This window comes from Oreochromis niloticus, linkage group LG19 (genome assembly GCF_001858045.2).
Source record: "Oreochromis niloticus isolate F11D_XX linkage group LG19, O_niloticus_UMD_NMBU, whole genome shotgun sequence".
NCBI classification, from domain to species: Eukaryota; Metazoa; Chordata; class Actinopteri; order Cichliformes; family Cichlidae; genus Oreochromis; species Oreochromis niloticus.
In genome coordinates this window covers 2,815,244-2,839,895 of record NC_031983.2, presented here as the reverse complement: position 1 = coordinate 2,839,895, position 24,652 = coordinate 2,815,244, and the positions used below count along the sequence as shown (strand labels likewise).

At 39.9% G+C, this 24,652-nt stretch overlaps 2 protein-coding genes across 4 annotated transcripts in view; both read right to left on the bottom strand.

The window, feature by feature from the left end:
* enpep (glutamyl aminopeptidase) overlaps nt 1–13,737 on the bottom strand; it is a 51,534-nt gene extending 37,797 nt beyond the window's left edge. Inside the window, exons 1-5 of the mRNA XM_005477697.4 lie at nt 12,911–13,737; nt 11,408–11,549; nt 10,065–10,199; nt 9,831–9,951; nt 5,855–6,009 (exon numbers count right to left, since the gene is read on the bottom strand). Of these exons, the coding sequence (XP_005477754.1) occupies nt 5,855–6,009; nt 9,831–9,951; nt 10,065–10,199; nt 11,408–11,549; nt 12,911–13,548 (1,191 nt within the window). The 5' untranslated portion in view covers nt 13,549–13,737. The remainder of the gene's footprint in view (nt 1–5,854; nt 6,010–9,830; nt 9,952–10,064; nt 10,200–11,407; nt 11,550–12,910) is intronic.
* A 3,126-nt stretch (nt 13,738–16,863) lies between these two features.
* The window catches only part of lrit3b (leucine-rich repeat, immunoglobulin-like and transmembrane domains 3b), a 33,229-nt gene continuing 25,440 nt past the window's right edge, over nt 16,864–24,652 (bottom strand). For 2 of the 3 annotated variants that reach the window (XM_013266063.2, XM_019348478.2), the window contains exons 2-6: nt 23,407–23,781; nt 23,248–23,333; nt 21,589–21,882; nt 21,447–21,506; nt 16,864–17,554 (exon numbers count right to left, since the gene is read on the bottom strand). In XM_013266063.2, the coding sequence (XP_013121517.1) occupies nt 17,184–17,554; nt 21,447–21,506; nt 21,589–21,882; nt 23,248–23,333; nt 23,407–23,781 (1,186 nt within the window). In that variant the 3' untranslated portion in view covers nt 16,864–17,183. Of the gene's footprint in view, nt 17,555–21,436; nt 21,507–21,588; nt 21,883–23,247; nt 23,334–23,406; nt 23,782–24,652 lie in introns of all 3 variants that reach the window. The other variant, XM_013266064.2, reaches the window with a different exon arrangement.

The window sequence follows — 24,652 nt, the reverse complement described above, 5'->3', positions numbered from 1 at the left end:
TGATGTTTGAAAGAGCTCTATTTAAATGTGTGTGAGTGAAATGAAGGTGTATTGTTTTTAAATCAAGATTTAGGAGAATTACGGATTGTTTGTAGACTGTGAAATTTAAGGGGAGACAGACTCTGCCTGTTGCCTGCAGAGTCTGCACAAACAGGAAGTGTGTGTGTGTGGGACAGGAAACGCATGCCCATAAATGGTAACTGAGTGTGTAAAGAGAGAACACAGAGAGACAGATGAGTTAAACTCGAGGGAGATGAAGCAAAACAGAGGTTTTAAGAATAAGAAATGAAAAGAATACTAATTCTATGTTTTAGTGTGCCAATACAGGTGGACTTCTCTCAACATTGATCCTTGAGTACAGCGGCTAAATGATTAACAGAATTGGGAGGAAAACAGGCCAGCCTTTGGCTTAAAATTTGATAGCTTCACCTCTCATTGTCTCCTTATCCAGAGAAGGAGCTTAAAGAACAGTCAATCTCGTGATGAAGACCGACAGAACACCGTCGACTTGAAGAATTAACTGAAGCTAAAAGCAGTGCAAGCGAAAGCAGTAACACTGACGACGACTGATGAGTCCAGCAGTATGAAAGAGGCAACATGCATGCTGGGGAAGAACAGTGTGATGTGTCTGCTTGAAGGCACTGACTCTCATATTTGCCATGCTTGGAGCAAATGAAAATAAGACTGAAGGCACTCAATGTGATATTTTGCCATGCTGGGACTTAACCTAAAAGAAAGACTGTAAAGAAACAGAGAAGAAGACAACAGCTGAGTTGAGACTGTGTTTGCTGGAGCTTTGAAGCCCGAACAGGACACTGTGAATGAAAAAGGACCAGTGAGAGATGAAGCTGGACGAGTTTGACTGCGAGAATATAGGATATGATTGGACTGAAATTGAAGCCAGAACTCATGATTCTTTAGGGATGTCCACCACATCACAACAAAGAGGTAAACAATACAAAAGGTAAAAATAATGAAAGAAAGTAACTGACAACTCTATTAATGAATAGAAAACACACACACACAAGTTGTTACATGTGAGATTATTTTTGGAATGGATCAGAAGTGAGATAGTTTGAATCTAAAGCTCAGTGAAAAAATGCATGAAGTAAAACTGATTATAATTTAAGATGCAATGAAGATCAGCTTGCTACTTGTATGAGTGATAGAATGGTGTGAATGTTTAATAAAATAGACTTAAAGCTTGAAGTTGACTCAAAGGAGTTAGATGACAGGGGAGTGAGTTATGGAAATTAACAGAAGAAAAGTGATTAAAGCAGTTTTAAAAGAGTGACTTAGGAGTGCTCTCGTACTGAGTGATCAAAACCAGTGATTATTATAGAAAGAAAATGAAAATAATTCAATAATGGGATAAGGTTTAAACATGTATTTCTCTTGTCAAGTTGGCTGTTGAGCTGTGAGTCACTATGCAAATTAGCTGGAGTGAATGAGTGACAAAGACACTTCCTGTGTCTGTGTCTCGGAGGCTTTCAGTTCAAGAGAGCGGTGGCTGTTGTGTTGAGGATTATTTGGCGAAATATATAATGGTAAAGTATCAGGATATTTGATTACGGTGGTCAGGTCTGTTCAGAGGTGCAGATTTGGACAGGAAATTTATAATTTAGGGATGATACGTTGTTGAAATCGGTTTATATTTTATGCTGAATGAAAACATGGCGGAGTGAGGAAGGGAGACAGTGTGCAAACGGTCTTTGATCTTTTGACGAGGTTTTCGGTGTGTTGAAAGGGTGAACTTTGAGATTGTTTCTGATTTTGGAGGCTGTTGTTTCACTCAGAAAAAACCTGTCAGGTGATTTTGTTTGGTACTTTGATGAGCTAATAATCAGCTCTCTTTTTTCATTTTTGTTCTAAGCAGGCCCGGAAGAGAGTGAACTGACGGCGCTGACAAAATTACCAAGTACGAAAATCAGGTGGGCTTTACAGATTATAATTGATTACAATCAGAGACTGATTGGCGGCGAGTCTCTGTCTAAAAAAGGATTGCAGCGAGTCAATCCAGTCAAAAGTATAGAGAACTATTTTCCTAAAAAGGAAAACGAAATAAAATAAATGATTGAGCTCATTTTGCTGATGTGGAGCATTTCATTAGGCTGCAGTATCAGCAAAAATATTATGTGTGAATGCATGTGAGTGAATGTTAGTGACTGGACTAATGTGGGGATGAATAAATGTGGACAAATTTACCATGTGAGGAAAAGAAAGGGGATGCTTTGTTTTGCTTTTGCCATAAGCAGGACAAGTGGGAGACTTAAATCTGGGGATGCTGATGTTCCTTTGAGAGAATTTCTGTTTTATTGATTTGGGTTAGATCATATTATTACATTATAAAATGCTAAAAGGAAAACATTTTTGGATATAACTCAAGTTACCATTAACTGAGGTGACATAGGATTAATAACTGTACAGGTTTTGTTTCCAGGAAGTTCCAAGGATCCAGACTTTGCATGGAGCAACGAGTTTGAGAAGATTTGACATGATGATTAAATTGATTTTGTTCCTTAAACACAGGTTTTAGGGCTGGAGCAAAATACCGGAGAGGAGGATGGCTGAAGTGTTCTGAGAAATGAAATGATATGACTAACCTTTTTTCCTTTTAATTTGTTAAGCTTGGGTGAAGCATGTTGAGTTTTTTGCCACATGAGATGTGTCAAAAAAGAGAGGGGTTTAAGATTTAATTTGTTTAATTTAAAATGGGTTTTAGTATGATTTTATAACGATTGGGGTTTTTTGATAGTTTAGATATGGTAAAATTCTTTAAATTCTTTAAAGAGAGGAGTAAAATGAACTGAATTCGGTTTAGAAGATAAATTGCTGGTGTTAATAAGAAGTTGTACACCAAACTTAGAGGGAAACTGTGGGAATAAAGGATATGCTTTGGGGAAAATAGTGAACATTTTATGAGTAGAAAATGTGTGATTTCTTTTTGATTTTTAGGATAAGTTGTCACAGTGACATAATGTTATAATGTTATAAAGTGGTTATAATGTAGGCTTTAGAAACAGAAATTAAATAGATTTATTTCTAGGGTAGAGGAGAGCTTTTTATGAGGATGTTAAAAGTCTCGCTGACTCATATGAATAATGTTGGAGATTATATATGTAGAAATGATTTTTTCATACACATTGCATTTTTGTGCCTTTAACGGAGTTGTGGCTCAGAGAGTCGTCTCTTGAGGGTCACAAACTTTTGGTTAACGTTGTGATTAGCCAATCTACTGTGAGAATGACCTGAGTTATTGAAGGATTGCACACGCTTACAGACATATAGAGTTCATCAACACACAGGACAGTATTGATTTGAGGCCAAGGGCCTGAAATTCATTTAGCTTTTAACTGAATTTGAGTTGGCCCTGTAACAAGTGACAGACAAGAGGAACTGAATAGGAGTTTGGTTGTAACTAAACTGTGTGACATGTAAAATATTGAGATAACACATGCAGCTCTAAATTAGTCTTATTACATAAAATGCAGGTATAGAATAACAAATGCTTGTTGAAGTGACCAAGTTTTTGTTTAAAACAGAAGCAAAAGGGGAGAAAGCTTATATATTTTGGTTAAGTCTGATAAAGTATAAATTAGAATGAGTCATTACATTAAGAGCAGCAAAATGAAATAAAATGTTATATTAAAACAGGGTATAACACAGGAAATGTGAGTTCTAAAATACAGTTAGAGTTCAGCTTTTAGCTATGATGAAATTTACTTAGGAGCCATTAATAATGTGCTTACACTTAGTGATTAACGTGGTTGTTTTTTCTTTGATCCTTTAGTTATCAAAGAAGCAGTTATAATGATTTTCTATACATTTTCTTGTGATAGGTGACTTTAGATGAGAGGCACTTGCAGCAGCAGCGACAGTTTGTGTACAGGATGTGGATGATCAGATAAGGAGCAACAGGAAGCACATGCAGAGACGTGCTTCCTTTGATCCTCTTAAAGGCAGTGCTTTTAAGAGTTTTACAAATGCTGAGTACGGTTGAATGAGATATAAAAATAAAAGTCAAAAACCAAATACGAAATTAGGTTCATGTTTCGAGTAATATTAGGTTGAATCAGGTTCGAATAAAGAGAACAAGAGAGGGACCTAGGAAAGGGACGGACCACTGGAGATTCACAAGTGTAAGGGGTCTCTCACCGGGTATGATTGGGTTCTGGGGTGAGGGAGGAGTGCTGATTGAGCTCTGCTCGCACTCTTATTCTCTCCGGCCTCTGATCAACTTTAGGCTCACTGATACTTTGGTGTGATTAACCTTAAGCATGAGTGTTCTCAAGTGGGAGCGGGCCTTTTATTATTAAGACCACCTAGATGACATGGGTTTGTCTGGTTTGCTAAATCACAGAATGCCGAGAGAGGGTCAGAGTGGGAAAAGTGATCCTAATGTCCATGACGTCAGGGGTGGACAGGGAAGCAGCTGAATGGGCCAAGGAGTGACCCAACATAATGTATGGCGACCTCTGGTGTGCCAGAGGTCGAGAGTGGGAGTATTGAGAATAGAAATATTTTACTGCTATTATTTGCTGCTATTTTTATAATCATCATTACCATTTCATGTTAATAGTGATGTTGCATTCAGATGCATTCAGATGTTCAAATATATGGGTATTATATTAGTCTTTATTACAAGTCCAAGAAGAACCACTTCAAACTGTGGAGTTGAATCTATAATTTTAAATGTTTTTCAATGCTCCTATATAATAATCTTAAATGTTTCTGTGTAGACTGCAGCGACAGGAAGTACATGTTTTTGAAGTTACATGCTTTTGCAGAAGTGAAACTGAAAGCAGAGTGAGTGCAAGTTAAGAGCAGGGTGTTATTATGTATGTATCGTTGATTAAGCGCTGATTAAGCCTTAAGTAGTTGTGTTAGATTGAAACAGTTGTTTTATATATTTTACATATAAGTCAAGATCATTACACACAGGATGGCCTTAGCCTGGTTGCCTAAGTTGAGGTCAACTAAGGTTCAGAAAGCAGATGCAAACTCTGCACGCACAGACAGACGAGACATACACACATACAGACACATATAGTGAGAGAGGTCACCACACGTACGCAGTACACAGCACGCACGCGCCCCCGCACGTGCACGCACACACAGATAGACTCATTTAGTAGGTAAGAGTTTATAACTGCAAAGTTTGGGTGCGTACGTGGTAGTCTGTTCCAGGAAGTACACCTGATGGTCCAGAAGATAAGCCTGGGCAGGATGGAGACAGGAAGCACCTGCCGTCGACCCGAAGAAGATGTTTGTTTTAGACTATGTTAAAAGTCATTGTGGTTTTGGGGTGACGTATGCTTTGTTTGAGTCTACCTAGTAACAGGAAGACTGCCAACCCTATAAAACCTTTGTCTAATTATTGTAAGTTCAGTTCGACGCTGAAATCTGCACAGCGTTCGGACTCACACATGTGTTCATTAAAATGCCGTCTAATTGCACACCGGACCGGATCTGTGGTTATTTATGGATTCCTCCTCAACATTTTTGAACCCTAACAGCGGTCTGACCTTGCCCTACGGAGCTTCACTATGTCAGTTTATGACCCGAATTAATGTTGGACTCTGTCGTTTTCTCTGGTCCCCTTCCCAATCGGACCAGGAGTGAGATTTTAGCCACACATTCTCCTTAATTTCTTGCTCAATAAAACTGACTTGAATTAAACTGAATTGTATCATAAAGTTGGCATTTCAGTGGTACGTAATTAATTCTAAAATGTTTCTTTTAATCACTGCATTCAAGCACAAAATATAAAGTGTGCAATTTAGCAAAGTGGAATAAAGCATTTTTAGGAAAAAGGTTTATTTCTCTATAAAAGCAAAATATATCAAAACATTACCTGGTGAACCAGTTCATGTGCGATGACACTGGCAACTCGCTGCTTGTTGTAAGAGGATGACTGGTTTTCATCATAAAGCAAGTTGGTTTCCCTGTAGGTGATAAGACCCCAGTTCTCCATGGCACCAGTACCAAAGTCAGGAATGGCTATCTCATCTGGAGTCAAACAGCAGAGAGGTACAAATCACCACACACACGCACGCATGATTACCTTCGATGACCACTGGGACCACTGTTACCTTCACCTTCCATATCTTCTCCAGCTTCTCGTGTTCCTCTTTCCTGATGTTGCTGTCATCGCTACATCTATCACTACAGCCGTCTTCTTCTGTTTGTCTACCAGCACTATGTCCAGTTGGTTAGCCACCACCATTTTGTCCGTCTGTATCTGAAAGTCCCACAGGATCTTAGCTCGGTCATTCTTGACCACCCTTGGGGTCGTCTCCCATTTCGACCTCAGGACTTCCAGGCCATACTCAGCACAGATGTTTCTGTACACTATGCCGGCCACTTGGTTATGGCGTTCCATGTATGTCTGCCTGCTAGCATCTTGCACCCTGCTGTTATGTGCTGGATTGTCTCAGGGGCATCTTTACACAGCCTGCACCTGGGGTCTTGCCTCGTGTGATGGACCCCAGCCTCTATGGATCTTGTGCTTAGAGCTTGTTCCTGTGCTGCCATGGTTAGTAACTCTGTGCTGTCTTTCAGTCCAGCTTTGTCCAGCCACTGGTAGGATATACTGTGCAGGGGCCTGTCCTTCCATGATGGTTCCTCTTCCTCCTCCTTCTTGGGTTTCTGCTGCCTGAGTACAGCCTCGGGGTGCTGGACTTGAAGTGAAACCCTCCATGCATGGTCAGGAGCTTCCTGGTCTTGATGTCAGTGGCTTCCATCTCCTTCTTTGGCCAACTTATTATCCCAGTAGGGAATCCGATCATGGGCGCCCTGCCTGTGATCAGGTACCCTGCTGGGATAATAACAAGTACATAAGAAAAATGGCCACAAACGACCACATGCTCAGTGGATACCTCAGGCAGCAGAAACCCAAGAAAGAGGAGGAAGAGGAACCATCATGGAAGGACAGGCCCCTGCACGGTATGTACCACTGGCGAATAGAGGAAGTGGCTGACATCCAGAAATCACACCAGTGGCTGGACAAAGCTGGGCTGAAAGACAGCACAGAGGCACTTATCATGGCAGCACAGGAACAAGCTCTGAGCACAAGATCCATAGAGGCTGGGGTCTATCACACTAGGAAAGACATAGTAGTATACATAGTATACAGAAACATCTGTGCCGAGTATGGACTGGAAGTCCTCAGGTCAAAATGGGAGACGCTCCCAAGGGTGGTGGAGAATGACCGAGCTAAGATCCTGTGGGACTTCCAGATACAAACGGACAAAATGGTGGTGGACAAACGGAAGGAGACGGCCATAGTGATAGAAGTAGCAATACCGGATGACAGCAACATCAGGAAAAAAGGAACACAAGAAGCTACAGAAGTACCAAGGGCTCAGAGAAGAGCTCAAGAAGATGTGGAGGGTGAAGGTCCCAGTGGTCCCAGTGGTAATCGGAGCACTCGGTGCAGTGACCCCCAAGCTAGGCGAGTGGCTTCAACAGATTCCAGAAGCAACATCCGAGATGTTGTAAAGACCTCCCGCAGGGGCAAGAGCGGGATTTGTATTTTAAAAAAAATAAAAAAAAACACAGAGAGACAGAGTTAAAACAAATTATAAAAAAATCTCCCTCTCTCCCACTGGAGGCTGTTATGTGTGTGTTTTTCCTCAAACTCAGACCTCTATATGCCCCATGTTTCATCCTGGATTGTGGCTTTGATGCTCACTAATTCTCACCCTTCCTCTTTCCACATGGAGCCTTAGGGTGTTAAGCTTCAAGTGGGATGCTCTGTCCATAGCATGGAGTTTTCGTGTCTTGCCATCAGTGGCATCTATCTCCTCCTGTTGCCATATTATTATTCCATCAGAGTTTCTGATAAAAGTCTCACAGCTCTTGCCAGTAGGCTAAAGAGATATAGCAAGGAAGCATTAGCCAACAGAGTAAAATACCTGTTCTCCAAAGATCCATTCAAGGTATACTCTCAACTACAAGGGAAGAATAGTATGAGGGCTGACTCATCCAGAGCTCAAACAGAACAATTCTGTAAGAATATCCCCAAAAACAGACGGCAACACACGACACCAACACCAAGTGGCTACTGGACAGCAGACCACAGCAACCTCCCAGATCAAGAACTAGTCAACATCACAAAGACAGACATCTAACAACAAGTATACAGAATGAAAAGTGGCACAGCAATAGGACCTGACATGGGTGACACCTACTGGCTGAAGAAGCAAACAGCAGTCCATTAATGCATGGCAGCACAAATAAGGGAGCTGCTAACAGCAGGTAGTCATCCAAATTGACTGACACAAGACAGAAAAATCCTAATCATGAAGGATACCCACAAGGTATCATCATATGATTAGTTCCATCTCTATTACCCTATTACCTGCGTCTCAGCATTTTACATCATGCTAATAACATTCATCAGGAACTCAATGAGAGTGTGGAAGACAACACTGGAGGCCAACTCTACGATGAAGTCACAAGTCAAGCCAAAATATCCTTGGGCAAAATGCATTGGAGTATAAATGTGTGTGAATGATAGATTGAAAGCACCTACATAAAAGAAAGCATAGAAAAAGTGCTTGTATGGCTGGGTGTGAATGGCTGAATGAGGCAAGTTTGTATAAAGCACTGTAAGTGCTCAGGAAGAGTTGGAAAGCGCTATATAAGAACCAGTTTATTTACCATTTATACTTGTGATAAAAATCTGATGCCTTCTGCCAGGATGATGAAGATTAAACAAGGGTGTATGTTTCAGCTATGAAATGATCCCAAACACAGCCAAGGAAACTGTTAGTTGGTTTCAGAGAGAGAAAATAAAGCTGCTAGAATGGCCCAGCCAATCACCTGACCCGAATCCAACTGAAACTCTATGAAATGAACTAAAGGTCAGAGTAAGAGGACAGTGGCCCCTGGAACCTTCAGGATTTGAAAACTGTTTGTGTCAAAGAATAGACCAAAATTACATCTGAGCAATGCATGCAACTAGTTTCTCCATATACGAGGTGTCTTGAAGCCATCATCACCAACAAAAGTTTTAAATGAAGTAATGAATACATTTCAATGCTTTTCCTTGTGTCATTTCTCTTTATCATACTTTATTTGTGAACATCTGTGGCTTGATTTCTTTGCATGTCTGGATGGGATGGGTTTTTATGGACTGGTAAGAATTTCATGTTAATAGCACCTTTAGAAATATATTTTCCTATAACACTAGTGACATGTTCAACCCTTATTCTACCCACTGTATACAAGTACCTGGGTATCCCACAGGTCAACAGGAACCATGATAAAAATGCATAAAGCTCAATAACAGCCAAATATGGCAAGAAGGCAAAGACGGGAGCTGAGAAGCCAGAACAGTAGTGATAAGATCCAAACCATCAATACATACACCCTATCAGTCATTACATACCCAGATGGGATAATGAGCACACCACCGGAGGAGATAGATGCCACTCATGTCAAGACATCATGGGTTTACACTATCGAGAGATAGAGGAAGTGGATGGCATCATAAGGAGAGCACACAGCCTCTGGTAATGGCAGCATAAGAACAGGCCCTAAGCACCAAATCCATGTGGAAGGTTATTTCCAAAGTGGTCCCGGGATCATTAGGAGCTGTAACCCCTGCACTGGAAGAGTGATTGCAGCAGATTTCAAGCACATATCACAGGTCTCTGCCCAGAAGAGTGCAGTCCAAGAAATAGCTAAGTGATATGCAGATCTGTCAGAGGTCCCAAGCTTGAGGCCCACACACATACCAACCGCATTTGGGGTCAGAGGGAGATTTTTTTGTTGTTGTTTTTTGTTTCATATCACAGAAGTTGGTTAGTGTTCCATTTACATACCTAATTTTGAGATGGAGTATGTCATATTGAAATATTCCTCAAAATAGTCAAAAATGACCTTGGTTACGTTTGCTGCATACAAAGCTGTGCTGATCTGACTTGGCTGGGCCCAGATTTTCAACTGCAAAAGAATGAAAAATACAAATAAGTGTGTGACAGTATAAATCCAACAGTGTGAATGAATTTCAAATCTTATCAATACTCTGCAATAATGACATATAATTGTAAACTCACGGGAATTCCTCTGGCTGAAGTTCTCTCTACATAGTCAAACTGGTGCACAGCAAAACATACCAAATAGGTGCTCATTGGAACAGACTTCTGAAAGGTGGTTTTAATTTTATTGCCTGGTAGTTCCTGAGGGGAGCCCTGGAGATAGACAGCAAAAGGTTATGTGGATTTTCTGTCCTATTATGACAAGAAAAACACCATCTCAGTTGTGCTTTAAGATGGTAAATGGACCGATTCTTATATAGCACTTTTCTACTCTCCCAGAGTACTCAAAGCGCTCTATACAACATGCCACATTCACACAAGCACTTTCCTCTATACATAGTGCTTTCTAACTTCATTCACACACATTCATACTCCGATGGATGCATCGGAGAGCAACTTGGGGTTAGTATCTTGACCAAGGATACTTGGCTTGCAGACGGGAGGAGCCAGGGATCAACCCACTAACCTTCCAATCAGTAGGTGACCTGCTCTACCTCCTGAGCTACAGCCACCCCCAGATGAGACTGTCCTGTTGCAGGAACTGATAAACATGACCATGACTGTGTAACTGCCATCTGTGACAGGTGTATGTAAGGTTTACACTACACTCAGTTAGATGTTAAAAAATGTTGACCTAAATCTTTCAAATCCACACCAACTGAATTTTTTTATCACACACTAAGGTAAACGATGTTACGCTAATGGGTGCAAAGGATGATAATGCTTAAAGACACAGTTAGCTTAAGTGAGAGGATTTTCTTGCTCCCTCCCTATTAAACTGCTGGCATGTAAAGTGCCTAACACCCAAACAGTTGCTGACCTTGAAAAAACTAAAATGCACAGAAATCTATTGGAAAATTGGTAAATATCGTTAAAACATTATAAGGTTTTAAAATGTATCAAATTACAGTAAATCATTGCGATTTTTAAGAAAATTCAGTTTTCCCCTGTTCATGCTCGATTGCTAATGAACTCTACAGTTAGGTCCAAAGCTGCCTCTGTTTCGCGAGGCTGCTGTGGTATTTTAACATCTGTTAGACAATGCTTAGGATTTTCTATGAGTCTGTTGTGGCGAGTGTGGATGCTGTTGCATGCTGGGACAACAACCATCAGAGAGGTTGATATTGTCCAAGATAAATATAATGCTGGACAACACCCCCCACCCATTCCATGATGTGCCAGCCAATCACAGGAGCGCGTTCAGTGAAACTGAGATTACCTAAATTCACCACTGCATTTTCAGGCATGTATACTTTTTCTACAACTTTTACTCTCTGTATTTTTACACAAATACCAATTGTTTCCAATTTAAATACAGCACCTAAAGTCTATTGTAATGGTAAACACACATGCTGACTTACCTCTGCTGGCATGTTGGACAGTACTTTGTAATTAGCATCACGAGTTATTGAGATGGTGTAGGTGGCTTTCTTGTTAGGTTCATCAAAACAGGGAAAAGACTTGCGGGCATCTGTTGGCTCATGATCCGTAGCTGCAATCTTTCTGGTGTTCAAATCGAGGACAGATTATTGGAAAATGTAACTTTATTATTGGAGAGTATTTAAAACCAAATGTTCTGCGATCTCTTTCAACAAATTTTACTTTGAAAACTAATAATATGTGACAATTTAAACTAGAGAGTTAAGTTTAGAACAGTCATCTTTGATTAATAACATCTTTTGGTTATTTTGTTCAGTTAGCTCCATACATGCTAATGAAAACAAAAGTACCAAATACCAATCCCAGCAGTACGAGGAGACTACGAGGGGTTTTCCATTTAAAGGAGGACACATAACTAGAACCTACATCTGTTTATATCCCACATAATGTAGTGACTCTGACGAAGTAATGACCACATAGCTGGTGGATTATAAAAAGTCTTCTATTGATACTTTTGACTTTTTTTAAAATATTTAAGCCACGTTACAGTCTTCAGAGTAACATGTTGATTGATTGGTAAATGTATTCTGTTGGTCAATATATAATATAATAATGTTGGATTTTATCTGAATAAAATAATATTTTATTTATCCCAAAAGCTCAGAACTGTGATATAACAGCAGCCACAGCATGAAAATCAATCTTGCTCAAAAAAATATGACATAGAACAAAATGGACTGGAACTCTTTAGTGTAAAAACTCCATCAAAGAAGGAGCTCAGCTACAGAAGAAATACAAAAAAGTCATCAGTAAATAAAAAAGTGAAATATGATAGAACAACGAGCTTAAGTCTAAAATGATTGCAGATGTTTTGGTATACAGTGGTAAAGATATTCTGTATCTGTTCTTGTGATAGCAAATCTGAAAAAGATGTCAGAGAAAGTTTTCAGCTACATGTCCAAGGAGTAATGCAGAGGGCAGGATCCATTAATTATCCACATCCACTAACCACAGCTGCAGTCATGTGGACGATATCTGTGTCGCTTAATATGCAGAACAGAGGATCCAGGAAAGAAACAGTTAGTAGAAGACCTGCTGTTCCTCCTGAGCCACAACCAACAACTCTGGCTTTATCCAAGATAAAACCAGATAACACCAATTTTTACAACCATCATAAACCTGCTCTTGGTTGCTTCTCAGAAGACAAGTTTTACACAAAATATTACTCAATAATTAGTGTTCATTCTTAGAGGAACTTATTTTATTTCAACATTTCAACTGCTATTATGAATTATTGCATAGGATGCCTACAGTTATTTAACACCTATTAATACCTCTAGAAAACACCGTAAGGTGACTCTGTCTTTCCTTGAAAGATGCAACTATTTCATACGTCTTATGCCTTCTTGCCCTATTCTTTTCTAATTCTTGATTAATAAAGATGTTTGTGTATGTTTATGACAGAACTGAATCACATGACTTACTTGGTGATTCCATTCTCCATGTAGGTAACTCTGTAGAATCCCACCAAAGAGCCATTGAGCCAACCCTGGAAGTCTAGACTGAGGATGTATACCTCTCCTGTGTCTGAGACAGGCAGCTCCTCTGTGGCCTCCACCACCACATACTGCTGAGCTTTGTATTCAAAGCAGCTTTTCACTGCCACTTCTCTCTGCCCTCCTTGGCTACTCAGCACCTTCAACCTTGGCAAGGTACTGACAAATGTCTCCCTGATGTGGAGCCAGAGATGACGGGTAGGCTTAGTTACTTCCAGCTGGATATCAACAGTGCCCGTGTAGGTGTCATCCTCTAGGTTCAGCTCCAGGTGCAGATCATAGTGGACAGGATTCACATAGTCAGGTAAACGGAAATTCCTCCAGTCCCCACTGGAGTCAGTGGAAGGCAGGCAGGGCCCTCTGCCAGGTGAAGGGGGCTGGGTAGGCCCTGCTGTGGGGGCTGGTGTGGTGGTGGCAGCAGGAGTGGTGTTGTTTGATCTAGAGAGACCCACCCCGAGGCCCACTGCCAAACAGCACAACACCACTGTTATGCAGATGATGACTGCATGCTTGCGTTGAATAAAGTAACGCTTCTCTTGCTTCTCCATGTCCAGGCTGTCAACCATGGTAACTCCCAAAACAAAAAGTCCACCTGACAAAAAAAACAAAACAAAAAAAACACAGCTTTCTAAAGGTAAAGTGTTTAGCTGACCAGAGGTCAGAGCTGCAGGCTTTGGCTGCTGAATTAGCTGTGTGGACTGAACCAAGGCTTGCCTCTGTGGTGCTGAGGGGTGGAGAGAAAAATGAGAAGTGAAGAGTATGAATCTGTCAGACGGCCAGAAATCTCAAGGATTTATTCTGTCCTTTGAGCTTTCAGCATACCTCCTGTTAAACATCTACAATCTTCCTGTAAATCAGCAGCTAAAGTTCTTTTTTTATCAACTGTGTTAAGATGCAAAATTGAACATGTTGTTCTCACGTGAAACTGAACAACACACATGATGCCTACATCTAACATGTGAACCACTGTACATGTCAAAGTGTTGTCTGGTTTGAATTTGAAGCATCAGAGTCAAATTTCAAAGTGACTTCAGCGCTGTACAATCTGTCTTCTTACAGTGCATACACTGCAGAAACGGTCTATGATCTGGAAATGACTCAGCATGCTACTGCCTGTGGTCTTTGGTCAAAACAGTGATTGCAACAGAGACGTATGTGAAGCCAAAACAATGGTTTTATTGAACTGAGCCACTGTAGAATTTCCACAAATATTCTTCCCCTGCCCAGTTCTGTGAACTCTGTGAAAGACATTAGTGAAATATAAATTTCTATTGAAAACTCATTTCTGTCCACCGAGATGATGTTTTTGACTGGAATACTAATCATGGTGTAGAACTTTGACTGAAATCAACAATGACTAAGTCTAGCATATTTAAACGTGTTCATGTACAAATTCCTAATATTAGAAACACACCCAGAAAAATTATGAAATACGGTACAAAGTGTGCACTGGAACTACAGTAAGTGTTAAGTTTGTTTGTTATAGTTTCTGCTTATACTTACAATAAGCTGTGATTGACTGACTGCTGCATAAAAATGAGATCTATTCTTCCGCTTCATTAAATAAAGGCAAATGCACACACAGCTGTAAGACTGAGGGTTGGTAGGAGATGTACATTTTGAAGTGGGGAATTGTCCATTCACTCACACACACACACACACACACACACACACACACACACACACACACACACACACACTGGTTGAATAGCCTCAACCAGCCAAGAACAATGTCTTTTGGAAAGTAACAAAGTACAAACACTTGGTGTATTTGCTGTACTTAAGTAGCATTTTAAGGTATCTGTACTTTACTTGAGTATTTATTTTTCTTGCAACTGTACTTTTACTCCCTCCATTTTTACAGAAATATCTGTACTTTGTGCTTCTTGCATTTTCAAAGCAGGCTTGTTACTTTAGGTTCAACAGTATCGTCCATAGTGTTTATACTGGGGGGTTAAAGTGGGTCGTAAGGAGAGCAGGTGTCCGTCTTCTATAGCTACCTCGATAGAAGAGGAGCGAGTATGAACAGAATTTTAAATTTAGTGTTTCTATCACTTTAAGAGAGCTAACTTCACTCAGAGATCAGGAGAAAGATAAAGACAGGACAGGGGAGGAAGAACAGAGGTTAGATTTAAAGTGACGTTTAATAAACTGCAAATTTAAAGCTTACATGTGAAGTCATTATTGGGTTTCATATTGTGAAACATCCTGCAAAACTTTGTCTTATTCAAATGTCGCATGAAAATACTGTGTAGTTTTATACTGGGTAGTAAAACCGTAGCTTCATTACTTCAACTTTTACTGGACTAGTTTTTAACACCGGTGTCTGTGTTTCTACTTAAGGAAAGAAAGTCTCTACTTTCTCTGGTCTTTTGATTTTGTATTTCATGACCTTCCTAAACCTCCCATAGGTGACTTCAGTGAGCACTTATGATCTTTGCGAAAGCATGTACTTTCTTTATATTTATGTAAGTGTTTTATAAAAAGTGTTGACCAAGGACCTTATGAAGTAAGTTTTGTTTCTACTGTAGTTAAAGTGTAAAAACCTTTTAACAAACAACCCATGTGACAGTGAGCATTTTGTGGCTTTATTGGCCCTGTTATTTCATACAGATAAGACAGTCGTAAATGTAATGGCTCCCTTATCCTTGAACTGTGCATAGGATATGCATAAGAGACAACAATCACTGTCACTCAAAATTTTAATCACCCATCTAAAGTCATGATCCTTTCATGACGTTTATAAGACGCCATGAACCTTTTGTGTGTCTTATTTTTCACAGACATTAATATGTTGGGCTCAGGTACAGCATGTTTTACCATGAACCTCACCAGGATTATCACAATGAGCTTATAGTGCAGACAGTGAAGTAAAAGGTGTGACATGGAGCTGCATGAGTGAATAAGGCTGAGAGAGATTAGATTAAAATGCTTCAGTGGATGGCTGTTGATACACTGTACAGGTACAGGCTGACACCATGATTGCCAGTCATCAATATAATAAAAAGCATAGTGCCAAAATGACAACATGGTTTCTGATGATGAGAACAGCTAAACTAATGGCTACAAGTCTGTCGCCTGACTTGTGTTCAACAGAAACCTGTGCTGCATTTTACAGCAAAGCATAGAGATACTTTGGTAAAAAACACAAAAGCCTGTCTCAAGGTTTTTGACGCTAGAAGTCAACATAGCATTCTCTCTGTCTTCTTCCACATGTTCAGGTTCTAATGCACATGTTGCCGACAACAGCACAAACAGCCTGACTGTGAAGAGCAGCCAGGGCCCCTGGCAGCCCTATGAGACCGGAGATTGGCTGTATGCTGTCTGTTCCAAAGTCTCTGGGTAGACCGTTGGCCATATTGTGCTGCAAACCTTGAATGTAAATCTGTAGAAGACTGCCTATGGTTCCTAAGTGCTGACCGGGTAAAGGTGGTGGGACGCCCACTTTCCAGCCCCTCTCTGACATGCCCCATTATATGTAACTGAGCCTTATATTTGGTACAAGGGCTCCCTCCACATCATGCTGCATCTTGGTTTTGCAGCATGCCAGGTTGAATCCGTCCCATGACATGGGCCCTAGCATTTTCAGTCAAAGATGTCTTGCTTGGAGAAGACAAAACTGACCAACAGGGTCCATACTCACATATGCTGCTAATCCGGTGCACCAGGCACCTGATTGTTAGCGCCTGGGGTACCAGAAGCTCAAAACAAGAGTCAATAGCAGAATAAGGTGTTTGACACTGGCAGAGAAGCCTTGTGAAGTTGTTCTTGAGTGCATCCCACAAACTTAACTCTGCTGCTCAACTCACAAATGCATTTTCCATATAAATGTGGCACAATTTGAAGGGAATAAACAGGCTTTTCAACTGTATAAGATTTATTGCCAAGAACACAAACAGACACACATTTTGAAATTTGAACTGAATAAAACTTTGTTTTTCACAAAAATGCAGACTGCATCCCAGAAACAACACTCACATTTTCATCTTATGTTTTTATTTAGTGAGTAATTCACATTAACAAACTGCAACACTTGAGCTTTTACAAACAGTAACGTTTATTTCCATTTCTTTCCCACCGCCATGACGTCCGCTCTGTAACAAACACGGAGAAACTTCACCAACAGAAAATCAAATTAGAATTGTCAAGTAGCCACAGACTAGATCTATATTATGTTCCTTTCTCTTTGCATCTGCTGATTTCATTTAGTATTTTCTAATGTACTCATTTGCTCCAAAAAAGTCACGAGGCTTTGAGGTTTCTTGGCCTGGTTATTGGAAAATGGTGTGATACTTGATAGTATTTGATTATCCTTCACTGAGGGGGCGTTGGTGATAGCTGGGATCTGGTATGGTTTCCTGTACTTTGATGGGGATTTGGAGGAAATCTTTCTGGACTTCTTTGGAAGATGGGGTATTTTTGTGATTCCCATGACCTTCAGTTTAATCAGGGCTTCAGAAATTCCTGCCATGTTCCGGGCTTGGCAGCGATATTCACCAGCATCCTTGTATGATAACCCATTCAGGCTGATAATCGACCAGCGAACCCCCACCCGCGGAGATTCCTGCATAACTGGAACAGAGAGAGTTTATCTTAGCTCTCGGCAACCTACATTTAGGTTTTTGCTTTTAATTTAAAAGAGTACCTTACAAAGGAAGTCTTACAGGCCTGGGTACTCCTAACTGAGACCCTAACAAACCAGAGACCCAAAGAAACTTTTTTTGTTTCGCTTCAAAGCTCTCGAGAGTTACGCATTAAAACAAGATGTAGTTAAAAACTTTAGGAATGAGCTTACAAAATTTGGCCCATCTCATGTTCAAGATTATTTTCTCATGCACCTCTGGGCTGTTTTCATTGTGCCTTCCATGTGCAGCTCTCTCAATGGAAGTCCTGTTCTGGGTGCTTGCACTTGTGCTTCTGTGATGGATGGATTCATACCACTGTGAAAACGATCAACCTTTACTAGCTGTGTGGTAAGTAAGAAAATATTATGTCTGTATGGCCAAAGTCTCCTGTACTTCTGATGCAGTCTATCCAGCTCACAATAGCCACATAGTTCAGCTCATTTCCAGTGAATATTCTCTTGCAAATGCCTCTGAGGGTTACAATAGAGCCCAATCCTGTGAATCTGAACCAACTTTAGCTTTAGAAAATAGGAATTTTTCATATTATTAAAAATGCTTTGCTGTAGCAGAAACCCAGTTCTCATCACCACCAAAGACTCATCCATCCATGTTCTTACACAACATGAAAATGATCTTGAACAGGAGATTATTTCAATCACTACTGTTGGTAATCCATAAGTGTACACATTGTAAATTTCATTGTGTTTCTATATAATATTAATTATCCTAAGTCAATTTATCACATTTCTGTCACAGAGATTTGTTTAGAAACAAGTTTATTCCATCTGCTATGTTTCTCGTCGAGGAGGTCAACTCACTAAGTTGTATTGTGATCACTACTGAACCGCTGTTGTTACTATGGTACGGTTATTTTGTTTGTAGCTTGTGAGAAGGGATATTTTACTGTTATTTTATCATTGCATCAGAATCATATAATAAGCATTGCATTAAAGCATTTATTGAAGCTATTGACATTACATTAACGTTTGTATTACAGTGATTGTTATAACTAGTATAACTATAATCTTCTATTTACAGGTGTTGGTATAATCATATAATCTTTCATTGCAGGTGTAACCATGATCATCTTTATACATATTGCTGCTTGGTGCTTATTATGGAGTTGTGCTCACGTCAGTAAGGGTTAAAAGCTACAGTCAGCGGGATGTCTGGCTGATCTATTGAGTGAAGTGACGTAGAGCGTAGAAGGCCGCACATGCTTACAAAACACATATATCATGTTATTCATCATTATCCTTTATTCATTTATATTCTTTTATTAAGCTTTGAGTAGTGGCATTTGATTAGAACATTTATTACATGTATGGTTTCAGTTAGGTTATTGCACACATGCAGAGTTGGCCTCTGTCCTTATAGACAGAGTGAATGCTGAGGTCGAGGCACACACGCACACACACAAGCAGTAGTTAAACTCATGTGTAGGGGAGAGTTCAAACATTTAAATAATAGTTTGCAAGGCCTTGTAGCTGTTTGATTATGCTTGCAGGAGAGACTGTCTGTTCCAGGGGATAAGCAGAGTTAGAAGATTACTGGGAAGGATCTGGCCTCGGGAAGAAGAAGATGTTCTTTTAATGTGTTAAAAGTTGTCAACATTGATTGTATTGTACCTACTTTACGCATGAGGGGGCGTTCCAATACCCTGATTTTCATAAAAACTATTGTTGTGTGGTTTTCGGAGAGAGATCTGGTGCTGTCTGCGTACAGTGTCCCATCTCCCACACGTGTGTTCATTAAAATCATCGTTTGACTTGACCCGGCTGGACCAGTGTTGTTATTTTGGTTTTCCTCCTGTATCCATCCCCAATATTTTGAACTCGTGACACTTGCTTGTTTTGTTGTCGTGCTGTGTGCAATAGTATTTTATTGTTTATTTTATAGTTTATAACCTAGAAGTATAAGTTAAGGAAAAGACATTTTGTAATATTTACTTTATGTCTGTTTTTAGTTTTATGGGGAAAAAAGATGTCAACCATGGACTAACAACAAAGTAAAAATCCCTGAACTTACTTCTGCCTCCAACATTCATTGAAGTCGTTAGCTGTCAAAGAGTTATGGTAGTCATGTGAGTGAACTTATGATAAATCCTGCTGAAGTAAAATAGCATAAACTGAATGAAACATAAAAACTATATTCATATTGATGGAGTTACTGATAAATCGTGTGAAAGTACAACATAGAAAAGGAGAAAATGAAATGATTGGATTTTAATGAAGTAACCTCCTCCTTAGTTAAAGTAGGTGAAAACGCAAAGAGAGAGAGGGGCTGGATTTCGGTTGATTGCATATCAGCAATGACTGGATGTCCAGAGAGAAAGAGAGGGAGGAGGGAGAAGGGGAGAAACTATATAACAACCCCATGCAGACAGAGTAAGTTGTCCTTCCTCTAGTTCTTGCGATGAGCAAGAAACACGGCCTGAAGATCTGGCCCTGGGAGTCCACAGATAGAAATTAAACAGCACTTTTCACATTAAGGAGAAACTAGTGTGAGGCTGATCCATGCTCCAGTCCAATTCTCCTACCCACATTTCCTTGACCTCAGTGATGTTTTTATTGAGGTCAAGAAAAAGAGGTTGGAAATAGGAGACGGGAGACAGGGGAGACTTTTGAGGCACACCCTCGGACCAGTCGGAGGGGTGATTGGGGAGGAGAGGAAACATCTGGAAACACAGCTGAAACTCATCAGGAAAACAAGACAAGAGAAGCAAAACTAAACACAGTGCACCTGAGACCAAAGACTGATACTCTGTGTTTGGACTTTTTTAGCTTTTTCATTTGCTTTTTCAAAGGATGGAGACTGATGCACTAAGCTAACAAACAAAGAAAAGATCAGCACTTAAATGTCCAGACATAATACTGATCTCACGAACAAAATATAATAAAACACTTCACTTCATTTGACCTCACAGCCATTGCTTAATTGCAATGTTAAACTCTAAAGTGACAGGGGAGAAGTAATTTACTTATTTAACACAACTCCCTTAATCATACTTTTCTAACTAAAATAATGAATAGTATTTAAAGTATTTCAAAAACTTTATCTCTTTGTGAATATGGTGAGTTTTTGGATGTCTGTGTTATGAGACAGGGAGTGCTTTCATGGCTTTCATCTGGGGTCCTAAGAGAGCCAAAAACTACGTAGGTTCAAATATTAAATAAATATGAAAGCAAAAAGCCCAAACACAGAAATTCTGAGTCAGACTATGACAGCTCTGCTCTCAGCTTTATGATAATAATGTATATTGTGCACGTCTTCCTATTAAAACAGGGACTTTTGCTTTTATGTAGGCAAGTTAACTGATCTGCATATCAGGTGATGCTGAGTAAACTCCATTACTACTTCTACTATTGCTTTTAATATAAATTATTAGTGGTAGTAATCATAATGTTTCCAGTGCTATAGTAAAGTAGTGTACAAGATTACTTTCTGGAGAGAATAAATAATAAAGTCATAATATTAACATTTTAAATTCATCAGTAATGATCTGCTTAAAATTCCCAATCTTTAAATTTAGTGCATTGCAGTACTGAGTCTCACATGCATTAATGTCCTCTGACACTGTATTAACTGTCAGTTGATCAAAACTATTGCAACCATGGAGTTGAGGAACCAAGGGATAAAAACTGGTGAAAAACAGTCATAACAATGAAACAGCCGACCTACAGAAACTGAAGTGTTCACTACACTTCAGTTCTAAATACTTTAAATACCTTCTCCACTATGGATGCAAATACAGATACAGTACTTTAAGTAGTAAGAGAATCTGAAGGACTGTATGAAATAAAAATGTTTATTAGAAGCGACAAAGCACCTGCACTTACAACTCTCCAAAATCCTAGGCAGCTGTTCAGAGTTGTCAAGGATGTCTTGTTGGCAACAATCTATAAAGAAAAACAAATCACAGCATGACTCAACTAATCCTCAAATGTTAGTGACTTTACTTCGACACCTGAGACAGCTTACTTGTGTAGGTTGAGGTTTTAATCCAAGTGAGTGTTGGCGTTGGGTAGCCGGTGGCGTCACAACGTAGGATTACATTGCTGCCCATTGGGGAAATTACCCTGGTGGCCGCAGGCTGGACTGAAGGCCTCATACAGCGGGACAGCTCGGCTTGGGTCTGCAGCAATTCTGACTGACTCAGAGACTTACTGCACATCAGCAACTGGTCCATAAGGACTACAGTACTCCCCAGGGTCATGGACAAAGACATCAGCATGGAGATCTGGCAGTCACACAACCAGGGATTGTCATGGAGGCCTGGGTGTCCAAGACAGTTTAACTTATTCACATTTAATGTCATTTGTTTTTATTCATTTAACCTTCATTTAACCAGGTTAGTCCTGCTGAGATCGAGGGAAACCTGGCCAAGATTGCAGCAACATAGATACATAGAACTTTAACTTCACGCCCTTGTTGCACTGAAGGAGTTTAAAGTTTTGGTCAGGTCATTACAGTTAACCTTGCCTATGTGCAACTGTTTTATAAAAGTAAGTTTGATGTGTGTTCTTACTGTAATTTATTCCAAGCATTTATTGCCAGAAATCTGCATGCTTCCCAATTCAGTCGGTTTTCTGGGGACTACAAATTGCAGAACATCCATAGATCTGTGATTGTAACTTTCATGTTTCCAACAAGATGTTTCCAAGATTATTTTTATAAATATTGAATAATAGTGGGACGCTCTTTTTCACTTACAATACTTTGACTTAAGATACCTTGAATGACTCCTCTATCAATACAACTGCCTGTGAGATCATTTGCAAACCACTCAAGTGCTGGTTGAGAAAAAACAATGGTTGATAAGCCAGTATCAAATCCTTTGAAAAGTCAATAAAAAGTGATAAACAACGCTTCTTATCAAAAGTTTCGGTTATATCATTTATGACCTTGAGCAGTAGCAGTACAGCAACAGCAGCAGTACTGTGATTTTTATGGAAACCTGACTAAAAGGAGACAAGATGGAGTTAATAGCCAGAAATTCTTTAACCTGATTACTGACCAGAGATTCAAACACTTTACCAGAACTGAGTTTAGAGATCCATCTATAATTATTTAAAATACTAGGTTCACTTTCCTTTTAATAGAGGAGAAACAATGGCAGATTTGCAATCCGAGAGAACTTTATTTGTAACCAAGGACAGGTTGAAAATGTGACACAGTGGTCCAATTATAGTTTCAGCTGCTAGCTTTAGGACAGCTGGTTTTCAAGGATTAAGTTCTTTTAGCCCTCATAACATCTGTCGTTGTAAAGGGAGTCAAATTAAAAACCTGGGTACTGCTAGTGCTTCTATCAGTCGAATTGTCTGAATTAAATTTTTTTTTAAAAAACAGAAAAAATAAAATAATTATTAAAAAAGTATACCAGATGGAAAATTAACTAGATTATGACAAGATGAAAAAAACTTGATGGTCATCCAGAATTTCTTTGGATTTTTAAGGCACTCTGTTGTAGAAAAATAAAATTCAAGTAAAAGTACATTTGTTGTGGGCAGTCTATCCTTGTACTGGTACCACACGTTTGTAAAACTATCCCTTAATGTGCATTTCACTCACTTTTTTGACTTAATGATGACCACAACTAATAGATATCAACTGCACAATGAAAAACAAAACATACTGTACCCAAAATTCTTCTTTCCACTTGCCCTTCACTTTGTCCTGGAAGAGGAAACCAAAGATCCAGCAGCTCAGCAGGTAATATAGTCAACCTATTGATAGAAAAGGAAAAGATAACTGAAAAATTGAGCAAATCTGTTTAAGATTTTGTGAAATAGGACCAACCTGTTGCTGGACAGATCCAGGTATGTGATGTTAGGAAGGAAGAGAGCAGCATGGGCTGGAAGACTGGACAAACGATTGTTATGTAGACCCAGAGTCTGGAGACGGGGCATGTCTCTGAGCCCCTCCCAGGGAAAGGATGTTAGGAGGTTCCCATCCAGACGTAGCTCTCGCAGGGCTTTCAGGTTGACAAAGCTGCTTGGGTGGATAAGTGTTATTGAGTTATAAGTTAGCCATAAGAACCGCAGCTCTGACAGGTTGTAGAAGGCTGCCCTGGACACCTTGGAGATCAGCGTCTTTTCTAGACGAAGTTTGACCGTGTCAGCTGGGACACTAATGGGAACAGCTGTGATTCCAGGGTCACTGCACTGGACCAGTCTGATGAGTTAAACACAGGAATAAAGTCTGAATGAATAAATTATATACAAACAGGCAGATTAAACATTATGATCTGTAGTGACAGTAGGGACCAAGTTAAAGAGAGGCTTGAGAGGTGGAGTTGTGCATGGCAAGAAGCAAGACAAAAAGCAAGTCAAGTGCAAGTGTGAATGACAGAGAGGTGGAATAGAGGTAATGGACTGGTTCTTATATAGCTCTTTTCTACTCTGAGCACTCAAAGCACTCATTCATCCATTCACACCTACAGGGAGTGCAGAATTATTAGGCAAATGAGTATTTTGTCCACATCATCCTCTTCATGCATGTTGTCTTACTCCAAGCTGTATAGGCTCGAAAGCCTACTACCAATTAAGCATATTAGGTGATGTGCATCTCTGTAATGAGAAGGGGTGTGGTCTAATGACATCAACACCCTATATCAGGTGTGCATAATTATTAGACAACTTCCTTTCCTTTGGCAAAATGGGTCAAAAGAAGGACTTGACAGGCTCAGAAAAGTCAAAAATAGTGAGATATCTTGCAGAGGGATGCAGCAGTCTTAAAATTGCAAAGCTTCTGAAGCGTGATCATCGAACAATCAAGCGTTTCATTCAAAATAGTCAACAGGGTCGCAAGAAGCGTGTGGAAAAACCAAGGCGCAAAATAACTGCCCATGAACTGAGAAAAGTCAAGCGTGCAGCTGCCAAGATGCCACTTGCCACCAGTTTGGCCATATTTCAGAGCTGCAACATCACTGGAGTGCCCAAAAGCACAAGGTGTGCAATACTCAGAGACATGGCCAAGGTAAGAAAGGCTGAAAGACGACCACCACTGAACAAGACACACAAGCTGAAACGTCAAGACTGGGCCA